The sequence below is a fragment of the Bos mutus genome, chromosome 7 (genome assembly GCF_027580195.1).
Source record: "Bos mutus isolate GX-2022 chromosome 7, NWIPB_WYAK_1.1, whole genome shotgun sequence".
NCBI lineage: Eukaryota > Metazoa > Chordata > Mammalia > Artiodactyla > Bovidae > Bos > Bos mutus.
In genome coordinates, this window is record NC_091623.1 from 105306660 (window position 1) to 105324759 (window position 18100).

Genomic DNA, 18100 nt, shown 5'->3' on the forward strand with positions numbered 1-18100 from the left:
ATTCGGAGCTAATCAGGGAGGTCACAGGAGGTTTGCTTTGCCTGAGGGTTTGGGTCCATTTCTGTAGGAGAGGCTAATTTCATAGCAGAGTGGTGTGTTCTGAGAAAAGTAACCTTTGTGCCATTGTGGTTATGCCTTATGTACCCTCCCTGGGGCACTGTTTGTGTAAGAGATCCTTGTCTAAGAACAAGGATGCCAGAGTGAGAGTAGGATCGGGGTAGGGGAGGTGGGGTTACTCAGGAAGTTTCAGAGTCCTTTGTGGCTTAAATCCCACAAAGGATTTCTCAAAGAGAAATGGAGAAGACCAAGAGTTCAGAGGTTTCAGGATGTCAGGTGGAGGAGGCCAGGATCATAGTCTGGTCAGAGACTTTCCTTGTGGGCCAGGAAGGAGCCCAAAGAATATGGGGAGCCCAGAAGGAATTTTCTAATAACTGTAGTCATCTGTATGGAGAAAGAAAGCTTCCCATCCTCTAAGCACCCAAGCCAATCTCAGGGCCCATCCATGTGCAATGACAAAGAAAGGGTTACCAGGTCCAGGGGACCATCAGTGAGGCAGCACGTCACCTCCCACTCAGTAGTTAGATTCGGAGGAACGGCACAGGGGGAGGTCCTAGCAATTGTGGGTGACAGGAGGGCAGTGCCAGAGGAAAGGACAGCCATTGGTCATCTTCTGCTTCTCCGCTTCAAGCAGCAAGAGAGCAAATAGCAAGCAGCAAACAGCAAGAGAGCCTGAAGAAATCAGCCATCAGACTACAGCCTACCAAGTGTACTTGGGAATTCACTCTTCCAGCTTACGCTAGGCGTGGTAGATAGGTCCCGTCCTTTGGCCAATGCTGGTTAACTCATAAGGGCCACTTGGAGCACTGTGTTGAGAAGGATTCTCAGAGTCTGGGAACCATAAGGAAAAGTATGCCTTCATCCTAGTGTAATTGTGAGGAAGAAATGGGATGATATATGTAAAAATGCTTTATAAATTGCAAAATGCTATCCAAATAATAACTAATAATGGTAGCTATGATTTTTAGTGCTTCCTAAATACCAAACACTGCCAAGAGCTTTACTTCTCACAATAACCTTTACGATAGATGCTGTTAATATCTTGCATTTTACAGTCGAGGAGCTGCAGCTTGGAAAAACAGTGTAATATGCCTAAGGTCGCACAGCTAGTAAATGTAGAACCGTGACACAAGCCTCCGTGTTTTTGACTCCAAAGCAAGTTCTTTTATAGACTTTGTTTTGCTGTCTTTAAAATGTAGGAGATGATGATGATTAATATTACTATTAATAGAACAGCTATTCTATTACTGGGAAAGATTGAGGGCAGGAGAAGGGGGGGACAGAGGATGAGATGGTTGGATGGCATCATTGAAACAATGTACATGAATCTGAGCAAACTCTGGGAGATACAGAAGGACAGGGAAACCTGGCCTGTTGCAGTCCATGGGGTCTCAAAGAGTTGGATACAACTTAGCGACTAAACATTGTTTTACTTGGGGAGTCAGCCCTAATTCCTGCCTAAGGGAATGTGTTTGCAGCCATTTTTCAATCCCTGGAAGGGTTAGAACTTGCCTTCTGTTCAGTTTACCAATTTTGCCTTCCTTTCTCTTCACCCAACACCATCCACTCTGCAGAGCAATGTAATGACCCTCTCTTATGCTCTACTCACCGAGCCTCTGAGAAGAGCACTTTTTAGAGGGCTGCCTGTGGTTGTTCAAGACGCCTGGTGAACAGGGCACAGAAGGATGATTCACTGTGTACATTGTGCTTTCCTGAGAGCCGACCATCCTCCCTGCATCTTCTAAGCTCAAGGATGCAGGAAGCAGCAGGCCAGTGTGTAGTAGGAACTATTAGCTGCGATAATGACATGCATGGGGTGACTGGCAGTTTGCAGAACACTTTTCATATCGTTTTTCCTTTCCAAGCCTCAGTTTTGCCATCTACAAAGTGGATGTAATGACAATAATAATACAGTAAAGTCTCATCTTTCAAAAGGGTTCAGTTCAGTCACTCAGTTGTATCCGACTCTTTGTGACCCCATAGACGGAAGCATGCCGGGCCTCCCTGTCCATTACCAACTCCTGGAGCTTGCTTAGACTCATGTCAATGGAGTCGGTGATGCCATCCAACCATCTTATCCCCTGTTGTCCCTTTCTCCTCCAGCCTTCAATCTTTCCCAGCATCAGGGTCTTTTCCAGTGAGTCAGTTCTTCACATCAAGTGGCCAAAGTATTGGAGCTTCAACTTCAGCACCAGTCCTTCCAATGAATATTCAGGACTGATTTCCTTTAGGATTTACTGGTTTGATCTCCTTGCAGCCCAAGGGACTCTCAAGAGTCTTCTCTAACACCACAGTTCAAAAACATCAATTCTTCGGTGCTTAGCTTTCTTTATGGTCCAATTCTCACATCCATACATGACTACTGGAAAAACCATAGCTTTGACTAGATGGGCCTTTGTCGGTAATATCTCTGCTTTTTAATATGCTGTCTAGGTTTATCATAGTTTTTCTTCCAAGGAGCAAGTGTCTTTTAATTTCATGGCTGCGGTCACCATCTGCAGTGATTTTGGAGGCCAAAAAAATATTCTGTCACTGTTTCCATTGTTTCCCCATCTATTTGCCATGAAGTGATGGGACCAGATGCCATGATCTTAGTTTTTTGAATGTTGAGTTTTAAGCCAAAAAAGGGTTAGGTTTTAATAAACTCATCACTTAAGGTGGAAATAACATAAAATCAGAATCACCCTTGACAATTGTCCATAGCATATAAAGATAAACCACCTCTCAAAAGCCCAATTTAGGCAGTTTCTCCTATAGTTTTAAAACCGATGACTTTTTCTCTGGTTGAAGTCATCTTGGTACCTTCTGAGGTAATGAAAATTCTTATCTCCCTGAGTAGATTCACTCAGCACCACTGTGCTCACAGTACCAGAGGCCAGAGAAAACTGGACCCCAGGGGACACCATCCAAGGAATAGGCTTGTTAAGTAGGGGGTCAGGAAGATGGTCAGCTTACCCAGTTAGGATTTCTTTCTTTCTTTTGGACCACATGTCACTGAATTCCCGAGGCTTTAAGTATATATATATATATATATGTAATGATACAGGTTCCATTAGGTCTGATTTTCTGACTTGCTGTCTATGAAAAGAATTAAAACTTGAAAATAACGTGTAATGAAGCAGACACCAGGCTAGGTGAGGGGAGATCTGGACTCAAGACCCCAGCTCAGCCCTACCTATATTCATGGTATCGTGGGCCTATGGACCTTCAAGGTGAACTCATCACCCAAGTGTCCAAGTCTTTAGCCTACATTTCTTTACCACAGACTTGCAGGACCTTCATGACTCTTTTTAAAAAAAAATACATATGTCCATCCCTGCTTCTACCTTCCTGCCTAAGCTGTCAGCATCTCTGCCTACAGTGTGATGACAGTCTCCTCCCTGGGTGCCACCCTCCCCCTTGGCTGCTAGAGGGCTTTCCAAATGCACCCTGATCTTGCTGCCTCCTTCTGTAAAATACTTAATTTCCAAATGCTTCTGGGGAAGACAGAATCCTCCTTCCTGCCCCTCTCATCCCCACCAGGCTTCCACTCTTTCTCTGTGCAACACATACCCTGATCTTCTTTTAGTCCCTCCTGTGTTTCATATTTACCCGGCCACAGGGTCTCTGCACACCCACTGTCTGAAAGCCTCTGCTGTCTTCTCTCTGCTGAGTTAATCCTGCTTATACTCCATCCGTTTCCTCAGGGAAGCCTTTCCTGACTTTGCAGTCTGGATAAGACCCTCCTTATCTGATCTGAAAGAAATGGACTCTCTTTGCACCCTATATCCTTCTCTTCTGCACAGGCCACTGTAGCTATTTAAATTTTTTTGTGGTGTGGATTAAAGTCTGTGTTCCCTGCGGCCCCACATATTACTGTAAGTTCTATGAGAGCAGGGCCCTTATCTGTCTTGCTCACAAGTGTATTCTTTATATATAGCACAGAGCCTGGCATGTGCTTGTATTCATCAAACATTTAAGTAAATGGATGGATGGATGGGTGAGAGACCCAAATGAATATTAGCAAATTATCAGAGTGTTGTTATTTGTTTTCCCAGCGATTAACCCTTTGGAAACTTCCTCTGAAGAATATGATACAAGTTGCAATCTTTCTTTTAGAATGAAAGAGAAAAGTTACTGGAGTTTCCATGTGCCCTTTAGATAATAGATATTATGAAGTATCTTGGCTCTTTTCTCTCTGCTATTTAAAAGTCTTTTAATGAACTTTCACACCCTCCATAGCAAATGACCTTTTCTAGAGCCATGGGTACAAAACAAAAGGATGAATTAGATGGGTAGAATGCTTCTGCCCTTGGGAGTACAGGATCAGCCTTTTAAACACCACGGTTCCTGTTTGTGAATGACCTTGCCCTCTTAGGGAATGGGGCCCCAATCCAGATTTTAGATTCTGACATCCTGGTGTTAGGACCACAGGGTTATTGGAGCCAGGAAAATTGCACACCCGATTACTGGGTAGAACAGCAGGATCACCTGACGTGGCCAACTTGATCTCGTGGTTGCTGGGTTATAGTGTCTCCATCCGTTCATAAACAGCACCCTTTAGGAGTGATTGCTTTCTCATACTTCCTGGTCCTGGTTGTAGTGAAAGGTAGATTTTCTCAGAACAGCAGCTACTAGGTAAGGGCTGGGGCTAGGTCAGCTCATTTCAGTCTGTCTTGTGGAATGTCTAAGAGTGGTCCTCAGCCTACAGTGAGGGTACATTTCCTCTGAAAACAAAATCATCTTTCTCTATGCATTTCTCCCAGGTAGAGAGGGATTCTGAGATTAACAGGTGGATAGGTGGTAGCATATTTTATTATTGTTCCTTGCTCAAAGACCTTTTGTGGCTCCCATCTGCCAAACAGCTCAAATGTAAGGCCCTCAGATTCTGGTCCAGACTAACCCTAACTGACTCTCTTTTTTCCTGACTCTCATATCCCACTCCCACCGGCCAAATCAGGGTCCTTGCCATTAAGGAAACAGGCCCCTTGCTTTCTAACCTCCACCTCTGCACGTGCTTCCCCTCCAGCTGGACTCTGTCCTCCCACTGCTGCCAGTCAGAATCTTACCTGTCCTATTAGGCAACTTTCAATTTTTGCAGGAATTTTTCCCTGATGGTCTTAGATGGAATTTAACCTTTGGCTCTTGTAAATACCGATAGAATTCATCTGTACAACTTCAAGGGCACTCACATGACAGTGTAGTGTGCTTTTTCCTTTCTTATATTCATCCTATTTGCTGAGGCTAAGAATGATCCTAATTCTCTTTATTTCCCCCACAGTTCTTTGGACATAGTAGGTCCTTAATTCTTCGATGGAGTCATCCTGTTTTATGAGATGAATGAAGAAATATAAACAATTCAGCTTATGTCCTCAAGACTCATGAAGAAAGTACATTTATCCAGTTGTCCGAACTCCCTTGCTTAGAGTCACTTTATGCTTTTGGATAAATGAAGTCCTACCTGGCCCTCTTTGAAGGATAACCTTGAAGACAGCCTTGAAGAGAATGCTCTGCTGTGTGTGTGTGTGTGTGAAGGTTATTAGAATAATTACTTAGCAGATAAACAAATGTTTGGAATTATATAGAGTCATTTAAGCCTCAGAGCAAATCATTTCGGCGCCTTTGTAGGGTTATTTGAGAAGGAGGTTGCAAGTGAGGAAACTCTCCTAAAATTTGCAGCAGAATCTAATCCATTGTAGTCTTCAGACCCTGGATGAAGCAAATGCCCCGCTCAGTTTTCCTTTCAGCATTGCTGTTTTTGAGCACACAACTCTTTTTCCATTGTTTTGAAGACACCAACCAGCTGGGCCAGAGACATAAGCGTCCTCTCTGAGCGGGAGTTGCCGAGTCTGCAGGGTCAGGATTAGAGTATGTGCTTTAACAGACCTTTCTCCGTGGGCAGGATACACTTGGCTCACTTCACCACCTTTCTTCCCACCCTCCAAAGGATGCCAGGCACACTAAGTAGTGATTAAACAAAAGATTAAAATTCCATTTGTGTGTGTGTGTGTGTGGCTGTTTGAACACTAATCGATTCTTTCAGTGGAATGTTAAGTAAAAGCACACAGCTACCAGAAGCAGTTATTTAGAGCAGCCAGTCAAAATCCAGTTCCAATTTATTGTTTAATGTGATTTCCACAATCATTCTGCCAGCCTCCTCCACACACTCCCTCTCACCGTCCTTGCCCTCTGCTCCTTCCCAACCCTTCTGCTTCCTGTAGCAAAAGGATATCTAGAAATATCGGGGAAGGAAAGTAGCAGAAGATGGTTGCTGAAGGAAAATAATCACAGCTTTTATAGACAAACCTGTGAGTCTGTAGAATGAAAATTGCCTCTGGACTGAAATCCGGACTACCTTTTTGCATAACATTAAGTGATGGCTTTGCATAAGAATCGCTCTCTTTTAAGAAACAGCGTTTTTTTTTCTGGTTGTGAAAGGTCTGTTTCTGTTGTAGAATGCCACTATTAACTAAGAACTTTCTTCTTTCCTCAAGAACAGTGAGTTTCCACATGGGCACATGACCTCCTGTTAATGAGGAAATTCTCTAAATCCTGTTATCAGCAGTAGCCAGTTGAATTGGCTCAGGTGTTCAATAAGTTTCCTCTGCAGGGCTCATAGTTTTATTATTAGATTCCCATCCCTGCCCTTTCTCCCCCAGACATGGCCATCACATACACCAGATCATAAACTTTCTCCGGAAATAACCTATTAATAGTTGCACTCCTTTACCGAGGGGGCCTAACTTTATGCCAGATACTGAGCTTGATGTGTTGTGTGGATGAGCTCAGTTCATTCTCTCAACAACCTGCACATTATTCTGATAGTTTTCCCTATTAACCAATCCAGCAAACTGGGGTCCATCTGCCCAGGGAGTAAAACCTAGGTTTTTCCAACTCTGGAGTCAGAATGCTCTGAGTCATCCAACTAGACTTCCTGCCCTATTGATGAGCAATCATTCATGCAGTCATACACCTGATACTTTCTGAGGGCCTAGGTATTGACCTAGGAAAACACAGTGACAAATCAAAACAGACATGCCCCTGCCTTCAGGGAGCTCACAGTCTAACCCATGGAGAGAACAGCCAGATCTGGTTTGATCTTTGGGGCTGACAAACTATGGGGTTTGGGGCAACTCTGTTCTACTCTTTTAGCCTCGGGTTTCATAACTGAGTGAGACAGCTGGATTTTGGCAAGTGGCTTTCCACCTTTACTGTGAATTACATGGAGATGTGTTTAAAGATCCATTGCTTCCTGGCCTCCTATGCTCAGATACTTTGATTTCATAGGTTCAGGGTGGGGTCCAGGAAATTTTATATATAATGAGGGCTCAGGTCCCCAAAGAACCATCCTTTGAGAGCAACTGATCTGTCTCTAAACCCATTAGCACCTGCACGGGATCTGTGTTGTCACACCTGTGTTCACAGTGCTTACCACAGTGCCTGGCACAAATATTTAGCAATAGTTGGAATGATCTATCTGTGGGTTTCTATGGGTGGATGTCAGAGACTTCTGATCACAGTTTTCATTAAGGTTTCTGGATAAGATTCTAAGGGCCTCCTGGGCTCAGAATACTCGGTGGTTTTAGGATTGAAACCAACTCCTTCTTTGACCAAAAGCTTAGACCTATTATGGGAAATCTTTTTAACATGTATAGTTAAAAAAAAAAAAAAAACATGGGCTTCTCTGGTAGCTCAGCTGGTAAAGAATCTGCCTGCAATGTGGGAAACCAGAGTTTGATCCCTGGGTTGGGAAGATCCCCTGGAGAAGCGAAAGGCTACTCACTCCAGTATTGTGGCCTGGAGAATTCCATGGACTTTATAGCCCATGGATTCTTGAAGAGTCGGACACAGCTGATCAACTTTCACTTTCACTTTTCTTTCACTTTCATAGTAAAATTTGAGTCCTGTATCAAGATGATTTGATCAGATGTCAATTTATAGTAGATCCTTAAAATCCGAAGGCTATCCACGTTCTATGTGTAAATTTTGAACATGCTTCCAATACACAGTTTGTGATTTTCTGGTTCACTTGAAAGTACTTTTTGGGCAGGTTTTCCAGGTAGGAAAATGAGACTTGTCCAGGACCATGCTGCAAGCTCTCTCCACTAAAATCCAGTGTGGGAATCAAAGAACATGGCTTTTATCCTCTGGCTTACTTATGTGCCCTTGGTTGGGTAGTTTGGTCTCTTTGGACCTCAGTTTTCCCACCTATAAGATAGAAAAAAGGTGGACTTACTGTTTCTGAGAGGCTGCATAGCTTGGATACTTGAGAACGTCCTTGTAACTACATGTTTAACTTGCCGAAGTGCCTCTGTCGGCAAGCTCCAAAGTCCTCTTAGTTTAGGGAAGAAGTAAAAACTAATGCTTCCCTGGTGACTCAGCCAGCGAAAAATCTACCTATAATGCAGGAGTCCCAGGTTCAATCCCTGAGTCTGGAAGATTCCCTGGAGAAGTGAATGGCAACCCACTCCAGTATTCTTGCCTGGAGAATTCCATGGACAGAAGAGCCTGGCAGGCTACAATCCATGGGCTTGCAAAGAGTTGGACATGACTGAGTGACTGTCACTTATCATCTAAGAACTGAGACCACCTAAAAAAGGCCATCTCTGGAGATCATTCCAGAGGGGCATGCATCATTAAGGCAAAGGCAGTGAGGTGGTAGAGGCTGTTAAGCATGAAACTCCCAGAATTTTGGAACCTTAATTCTGTACCCTGTCAGTTCCACAGTTCACTGTTCATTCTGATGAGATTCAGAGGAGTTGATCTCTGTGCAGTCACAGCTGTGAGATTCAGCTCCGTGCCCCATTCCCAGGAACATGAGAAGACATCCACAAACATATAGATGAGACAGTGTCCTTTCCAGAATCTTAAACTCTTGAAATGTCTTTGCAAAGGTCACCTCACCCTTGCTACTCAAAATGTTTTTCGGGGATCAGCAGCATCACCTAGGAGCTTGTTAGAAATGCAGAGTCTCAGGCCCAGCCCAGACCTCGTGTATCAGAATCCATATTTAACAAGATACTCATGTGATTATACTGCACAGGAAAATTTGAGAAGCGCTAGCCCTAACTCCAATACTTTGGCCACCTGATGCAAATAACTAATTCATTGGAAAAGACCCTGATACTGAGAAAGATTGAAGGCAGGAGAAGGGGACATCAGAGGATGAGATGGTTAGATGGCATCACTGAACTCTATGGACATGAGTTTGAAGCTCCAGGAGTTGGTGATGGACAAGGAAGCCTGGCGTGCTGCAGTCTTTGGGGTCACAAAGAGTCGGACATCACCAAGCGATTGAACTGAACTGAGCCCTAACTCTGTGTTCGACTCCCCTCCTTCACATCCTGATGAACAAGCATCCTGTTCCTGGCCTCCCCTAACATCTTCTTCCAAGTGGGCCTATTTCATCTTAAGACCAGCCCACCTTTTGGAATTCCTTCTGTGTTTTCAGCTAACCCATCAGGCATTCAATAACTTCTGCCCTTGGCTCTCACACTAGCCTCAGGGCCTCATAGAACAAGATAAACTCTCCCGTGTTTCCCATGGCTTCTCATCCCCAAATTCTCATAGGACACAGTTTCTCATCTTCCTCATGCATATCTGTATGTGGCAGCCCATTGCAAACTTACTGCAGCCAGGAAAATAACACAAATGAGGGATGAGAGCCAGGTCACATCACAGAGTCTTTGTGATCCCATGAACTGTAGCCCACCCACCAGGCTCCTGTGTCCATGGAATTTTCTAGGCAAGAATACTGAAGTGGGTTTCCATTTCCTCCAGGGAATCTTCCCGACCCAGAGATGAAACTCACGTCTCCTACTTTGGCAGGCGAATTCTTTACCACTGAGCCCCCTGGGAAGCCCTATTTCCCCACCCCGCCCCAACACTGGCAGTTAAAAAAAATCCTCAAAAACCACCAGATTGTGTTTGCCAGTGACCACATCTAAGATTTTTTGTGACCTTCACTGATGAATATCTGCTCAACTAGGATACAATAGCCCAGGTATGGTTTGACCAGCGCAGACCAAGCAGGTTTATGACGTCCTGAATTCTAGACCAGTAGTTCTCAAATGGGAGTGTGCATCAGAATCTCTTTGAGGACTTGTTAAAACCCAAGTCTCTGGGCCCCACACCCAGTTTCTGCTGCTGCTTCCTGGATGGGGCTCATTTCTGACGAGTTCCCAGCTGCTGTGAGTGCTGCTGGTTCACATTGTAAGAACCACTTTAGATTGGTTCCTCCTATTAAGACAGCCTGGGTTTGCAGAACCTCTTTAGTTCCACCAGTGACCTAACATAGTCAGTGAAGTTCTCAGTCTTTGGGTAGCAGAAGAGGGAAAAGGAATTGGGAGGGAGGGCTGGAGGAAAGATTGCTAACCAACCCTTGACTGACCAATCCTGACGTCTAGAGGTAGAGTGCTTAACTTGGGCATATCCCCGTTCCATTCCAAGACTTAGTTTCCCTGTTTGTGAAATAGGGCAGTGGCCCCAGATCAGTTTTTGAGTTGATGTGTTTGCTTGTGTGGAGATTTAATGGTCAGTTTGTTTTTAGCAGAGGACCTTTAGAAATGAAATCTCACATAGAACCCCAGTATAGAAAACAGACAGATGCATTGCTGGTCTGACTGAAGTGCAGGGGTCAAGTTCTTACTGTCAGTCTCCACCTTCTCAAGGCAGCACCGAGGTGTCTCCTGCAGAATGTGGCTCAATACAGTTTAAACCCCCTGAAGGAACTTCCCACTCAGCTCCTGTGATTTCTAAGACCCTGAGAACCATTTGCAGGCACATGACCTTTGTTTTTGCAGTTTTCTTTCCCTCTCTGACCATGACATGTGGCATGTCCACTTTCAGAATTTTCTTCCTGCAAGTCAGGTCTGCAGGAGAGGGAGTGCCGAGGATTATTATCATTAGAGCTGTTGTAGGGATATTGAGCCCTTATGGAAAATGTGCTAATGCGAGGATCAGCCAGGGACTTAATAAACAGGCATGAGGATGATTTTATTCCAGTGGCTTCTTGTTAGTGCTAATGTTCCAGCACACCATGCGTTCAGGGCCTTCATAGGTAATTATACAGGAAATAGGACTAGTGGATCCTGCACACCACAGTGGCATGAGCAGGTCTGTGGGTTTTTTTAAGGGCAAGGTGATGGGGAAAGCTGTTCTCATCTAGGTGAACACAGAAGATAGAAACAGCAGTGTGGAGCAGTGTCACCTTAGAAAGACTCTTACTGAGCCCTGGGGCCTGACTCTTGGCATGGGAAAGCATCTGGCACCTTTTGATGACCCCAGAGGCTGGAATGCAACCTCTGGGAAACTGCTTCCTTAACCGGCCCACCAGGACAGACTCCCCTCCTGGAACACATAATAAATGTCTTCAGCTCCAGCCTCTGGGGGCCGCTCTCCTGTGCATTCCTGTTTTCTTTCAGTCATCCGAGCACTTGTTCAGACCTTCTACGTACATCTGCCAGCTGCTTCCCGTCTCTGGGACCAGGCCTTCTTTGGGACTGCAGAGATGACTGTGACCCAGTTCCTCCTCCTGTGCTCCGTGCTCCTTGAGCCCAGCCCACTCTACCATGCTCCACCCGCCCAGAGTGTGCGCTCTGCCAGCCTCTCATTTCAACTTGTCTGAAGTCCAGCCCAAAGGCCCCAGTGTCCGTGAACCCTTCCCCACTTCTCCCGGGTGGAAGTGAAGTCCTCTAGCTCTTTCTCGGAACCTCTCATCCCAGGTCCATTTCCTCTGCCTCATCCAGTGCAGAGCCACTAGGCAGCTGTGGCTCTTAAGCACTTGGAAGGAGGCTGAACTGAGATGCCCACAAGTGTGACATACACACTGGATTTTGAAGACTCAGTGCACACACAAAAAGGAACATAGACTTAACCTCAACATTTGCTTCCACTGCCTGTTGAAATGATCTTACTTTAGATCAGTGGTCCCCAACCTTTTTGGCACCAGGGACCAATTTCATGGAAGACAGTTTTGCCACAGTTTTGGAAACTCCTGCTTTTGATGGAGTATATGAAGCTAAATGAAATACATTGTCAAAACTCACTTCACCTGGTTTAAAAAAGTAGCGTTACATATGTGGCTCATCTTGGTAGCTTACATTATATTTCTGCTAGACAGTGTCATACCTACCACCTTCTCTCTTCTGTAAAAGGAGTGTCTGTCCATCTGCCTTCTCTCCCATGGGTTTGTCAGTTCCCGGAGGGTGGGCACTGTGTGTCATCTTTCTGAACTTTGCACACCTGGCTGGCACAGGTGGGCAGGAGTAAGCAAGTTCTGAGGGAATTAATAAATGAACCACTGATGGCAGACATTCATCCCTTAGGCCATGTACTTGCTGGGTCTCTTTGTTATTAAACTTATTTTCCCTTTTCCTCTTTTTCATAGTTTTTGTCTTTTTTTAAGGGCTCACACAATCAACCAAAGAAGAGCTTTTTCTTTGGAGATAGGCAGAAACTGAAGGACTGGCACGACAAAGAAGCCATCAAGAGGGATGCTCAGCGTGTAGGTACGAAGGGCAGGGCGTCCACGGGTGGGTCCCCTGGAGAGTGCTTGCACATGTGTGCGTGTGTGTGTGTGTGTGTGTGTGTGTGTGTGTGTGTGTGTGTTTTTATGGGAGCATCTAGACCTCCTGTTGACTCCTTGTCCGTTTGCCATTATCCCTTCCCCTGGTTCCCAGGGCCAGCCCTCTCCCCTCCTTCACCTGTTAGCTGACCCCTTTCTCCATTCACATCATCAGATCCACTGCTTTCAGCCCTTTGCCCTGAAACCCTATGGTGATAGAAAATGTCTCCCTCCTGGAAGATATGTTACCACTAAAATGAGGAGCAGTAAGAATAAGAACCCACATTTACTGAACACCAACAGCGAAAAGGCCTACGATCCACACTTTGCACGTTTTCTTGATGAAACCCCTAACCAACCTTTGTAGCTCATTCGATGAGAAGGAACCTGGAGCTCACAGAGGTGGGGTAATTTACCTGCAGACATACAATGAGAAAGAGGCAAGCTTGAGACTTGAACCCAGGTCTGGAGGGCTGAGTTGATCCCTCCCCAACATCACAGCCACAGGGCTGAGTGAAACTAGTGGGCTTCTGCTGAAGCTTTCTTCACCTGATTAGCCTTTGGAACAGCTCCTGTTCCGCTGCAGACTTGGAATGGGTGAGGTATATAGAAATCATGTGGAGAGTCATCTCCAAAGGGCCTGCCTAGGAGCCAGGAGAGCAGCTCTGATGCTACCTACCACCCATCTGACCCTCAGATAAATTCCAGACTCCTGGAGCCTCGGTTTCCCCTCTGTCCTCAGGGCTTATGCTTCCTGCTTTGATAACCAAAGAGTACTTTTGTGAAGGTGACAAATAAAGTATAGCTTTACAATACTGGAAAGAAATATAAGGGATTTGTATTTTCATTTTTGTATCAGAGGTACCCAGCACTATTGATTTTCTTTTTTAAAATGTTACACTGTGACAAAACCAGATTACAAGAAGCTCTGAATACAGCTGACATAGTAACTGGTGGTCAGGGAAATCCAAAGACACATCTGCCAATGATTTAGAATGAAGGGTTGGAATGCTGCTTAGATTAAGAAAGGAAACATTTGAAAAGAGCTAATTTCCCAGGCACTTATACCAGAATTATTAGAACGTTGGGCTAACTAGCCAGAAAAGAGTAAGCAGTGGTGACATTATTAAGAATAATAGTAACCAGCCCAGGTTGAACACTCACTGTGTGCCGGGCATCTTGCTCTGCTGCTGCTGCTGCTGCTAAGTCACTTCAGTTGTGTCCGACTCTGTGCGACCCCATAGATGGCAGCCCACCAGGCTCCCCTGTCCCTGGGATTCTGCAGGCAAGAACCCTGGAGTGGGTTGCCATTTCCTTCTCCAATGCATGAAAGTGAAAAGTGAAAGTGAAGTCACTCAGTTGTGTCTGACACTCAGAGACCCCATGGACTGCAGCCTTCCAGGCTCCTCCATCCATGGGATTTTCCAGACAAGAGTACTGGAGTGGGGTGCCACTGCCTTCTCTGTCTTCCCCTGCATTCCCCCCTTAATCATCACACTGAACCTTTTCATCCCAATGAACACTAAGGGAAAAACCCAAGACACAGAAAAGCTGAAGGCTCTCCCAAGATGACAGGCAGGAGCAGCAGGGCTGGGCTTCAAACTCCACTCAATGCAGCTCCAGGGCCTGAACTTGGAATCATTCCCCTGCACTGCCCCCTCCACCAGAGCTTCCCTCCCCGCCCAAACAGATGCTTCTGCCCTTCTTTGTCTGCCTGCAGCATCTGTGTCCCTTGTGGGATCATGCTGGGCACTGGCCAGCAGTGTCTTATCACAGAGCCATGCAAGTTACAGGCAGCAGAGTCTCTCCATCGTCAGGCTGGATCAGAGCAGGCACCGCCCCAGGCTCCACCTCTCTACTTGCACCTTCTCATCATGCTGATGTTGACATCATTTACTTTGCAAAGTAAATGGGGTGTTGCTCAGGCCACGGGCTCCAAAAGATGAGGTGATTTTCAGTTAGCTGATTCTGTTACCATTTCTTCCACACTGTCGCCAATGGCAGGTGCTTGGTCTATTATTGCAGGGGTTAGGGGACATCAGCACATACCATCTGCACCCCGGAAACCCGGAAAGTAATTTCCTGGAGCATCAGGGACTCTTTCCCCAGATGGCTTGTACAGAGAAAGGAAAGCTGGCACTGGATCCACCCAGATCCCAGACTAAGAGCCACACTTTTCAGGCAGTTCAGGCCTAGGCAAGGCAGATTGTCATTAGTTTGCTGGCTTAAAAAAAATCAAAGCATCTTTGATCATTTGTGGCAATTTTGATTTACATGTAAAGTTCGAGTCGCCTGGAGAGGAATCACAGAATTTCTTCACATGGTTAATAGGGTTTATCTTTACCGAAAGCTCTTGGGTGTACAGCCTCTCATTTGACTTTCTCAGGATGGTATGGGTACCAGACAAGAACAAGCTACAGTTCATAGAGCTAGTGTGACTGGCCCAAGGTTGGTCAGCTCCTAGGCAGGTGACCTGGCCTCCCATCCAGGTGGGCGGACTTCAGGGTCAGGGATGTTTGGGGCTCCTGGTAGAGGGTGGGAAAGCATGGAGCCCAGAGACCTACTTTTATAACCTTTCTGAGTCCTGGTTTTCCTTTTTTATTGCATAATTTTATTTACTTATTATTTTTGGCTGCACTGGGTCTTTGTTGCCATACTGGACCCTCTCCAGCTGTGGCGAGTGGGGACTGCCTTCCAGTTGCAGTGTGTGGGCTTCTCGTTGCGGTGGCTTCTCCGGCTATGGAGCCCTGGCTCTAGAGCACGCTGGCTTCAGCAATTGTGGCATGCAGGTCCAGTCACCCCATGGCATGTGGGATCCTCCTGGACCAGGGATCAAACCTATGACCCTTGCATTGGCGGGTGGACTCCTTACCACTGACCCACCAGGGAAGTCCCAAGTCCCGGCTTTTCTCTCTGTAGAAAGAGGGCTCACGTGTCCACCCTGACAGCCTGTTGTGGAAGTTACAGGAGAACGGAGCTGCAGTGCATGACACAGCCATGGCTGAGTCTCATTCCCTTTCCCTCTTTAGCCCTGCAGAATCCAGAGAAACACTCTGTAGCAAGTGTAAAGTCTTTTCTTGGTGATTTAAGCACGTTTTTCCTCTTCCCTTTCCCACTGCATTTAATTGGCAACCCGGATTTTGCTGTTTGCTCCTAGGAGACGGAGAACAAGGGAAGCCCTTCCCGTTGACCTATGCTGAGCGAGTGGACCAGGCATACCGAGAAAATGGATTTAACATTTACGTCAGTGATAAAATCTCCCTGAATCGCTCTCTCCCTGACATTCGGCACCCAAAGTGAGTGTAACTTCTCTCATCTTCTGGGATCTAAGGATTTTTGCCCTTGACTCTCGTTGAGGATTAAAGAAACAGGTCCATAAAGCACTGCTGGAGGAGATTCCCTCTGTTATCCAGGGCCTTTGTGTACAGGTTCCTGTGAGCAGATTCTCCTAGAATTTAGAGCTGGCATGGCCAAGGGAACGGTATTGTCTCCCCTAAAGAGTTGGTCTCCTTCCTCTATTCATGCAGTGGAAACCAGGATCTCTGTATTTCCTCTTTGGACTCTGGCCCACACGGAAGTCCAGACCTCAATTTGCAAGACAAGTGCAACAACAGTTTCAACCCTCCCTTGCTCCACCTTCTGTGTGTGACATTTTTATTTCTTTTTTTTTTTTTTTAACTCTTTATTTTAGCTATCCTGTGCACTTTTATGTATGTGTCTTGGTTATGTGAAGTCTCTCAGTCGTGTCCGACTCTTTGCGACCCCATGGACTGTAGCCTATCAGGTTTCTCCATCCATGGGATTTTCCAGGCAAGAGTGCTGGAGTGGATTGCCGTTTCCTTCTCCAGGGGATCTTCCCGACCCAGGAATTAAACTCAGGTCTCCCGCATTGCAGGCAGACGCTTTACTGTCTGAGCCACCAGGGAAGCCCTCAAGTCTTGGTTATAAGCTATCCCAAATCATTTTGAGAGCGCACATGTCATCATGATTAAAAAGATAACAGTGACCGCTAACTTTGTTTGAACACGTAGTGTGTGTCCAAGCACTTTTTCATGTCAGTTCCCTGCACTGTAGGCCCCATGATGATGCCCATGTTTATGGATGAGGAAACCGAAGCTTAAAGGGGTACTGCCACACAGTGACTAAGAAGCTGAGTCAGTTCTTGAGCTCCAGTTCAACCAAACACTCTACTCTGGATCTTAAGCCATCCTGCCTTTCACTTTTGAAAGGAGTATTGTGGTGGTCATGGTGACTTTCTAATAGAGCAGTATGTCTTAAAGTTGCTGTGCTTTAGAATCACATGGAGGGCTGTTAGTTGGAACACAAGATGTTGAGCCTCAAGCCCATACTTCCTGATCCAGTGGATCTGGGTGGGCAGCCAAGACCTTCATTACTAGTAAGCTCCCATGTGGTGTTCATGGGGTCCACACCTTGGAGACCACTGCTAGCAGATTTCAGAATTACTTCCAAAACAAAAAGAGACTCACAGACTTAGATGATGAACTTATGGTTGCCAGGAGGGAAGGACAGGGAGAAGGGATAGTTAAGGAGTTTGGGATGGACTTGTACATGCTGCTCTATTTAAAATGGATAACCAATAAGGACCTACTCCATAGCACAGGGAGTTCTGCTTAATGTTATGTGGCACCCTGGATTGGAGAGGAGTTTGGGCAGAATTGATACATATACATGTATGGCTGAGGCATCTCACTGTTCACCTGAAACTATCACAACATTGTTAATCGGCTGTACCCGATTATAAGATAAAAAAAATTTTTTTATGTTTTTTTTTCCATGAAGGCTGTTATGGGTAGCAGTGGAGCAGAAACTATTTTGCTCAGGGACTACAAAATTAGAGGCCAGGGAAAGATAGTAACAGCTAACACTTATTAGATACTTACTGTATGCCAGGCATTGTTCTAAGCCAATGGTTCTCAAAGTGTAGTTGCCAGGCCAGCAGAGCTTGTTAGACATGCAAATTTCTGGATCCCAGCCCAGGTTTACTGAATCAAAAGCTCTGCGTAGGGGCTCAGCCATCAGTGTTTTAACAAGCCCTCCATGTGATTCTGATGCAAAGCTCAAGTTTTACATATACATTCTTTTTTTTAATATCCTTTTCCATTGTGGTTTATCACAGGATATTGAATATAGTCCCCTGTGCTATACATTAGGACCTGTTGTTATCCATTCTAATAGTCTTCATCTACCAACCCTAGAACCAATGGTACTTTAAGTACGTTAACTCAGCCAAACCTTCCCAAAACCCTGGGACATAGGTGCCTTTGTTATCACCATTTTACACTTGAGGAATGAGGTCCAAAGAGTTAAATAATTAGTATTGGATGACATAGCTGGTAAAAGGTGGTGCCAGAATTTGCATGCAGAGAGTCTGACCTAGTATGAGTCATTAGGTCTTTCTACCTCTACGAGCTCAACTGGTAGAGTATAATAATAAAGAATCTTGGTAGCATGTTTGGCTACTTAAAAGTGCTTTTTGGC

At 45.5% G+C, this 18100-nt stretch overlaps 1 protein-coding gene across 1 annotated transcript in view; it reads left to right on the plus strand.

Annotated features, from left to right (window-relative positions):
- The window catches only part of GALNT10 (polypeptide N-acetylgalactosaminyltransferase 10), a 229646-nt gene that overhangs the window by 90090 nt on the left and 121456 nt on the right, over positions 1-18100 (plus strand). Inside the window, exons 2-3 of the mRNA XM_070374662.1 lie at positions 12443-12545; positions 15759-15897. Coding sequence (XP_070230763.1) covers positions 12443-12545; positions 15759-15897 — 242 coding nt within the window. The remainder of the gene's footprint in view (positions 1-12442; positions 12546-15758; positions 15898-18100) is intronic.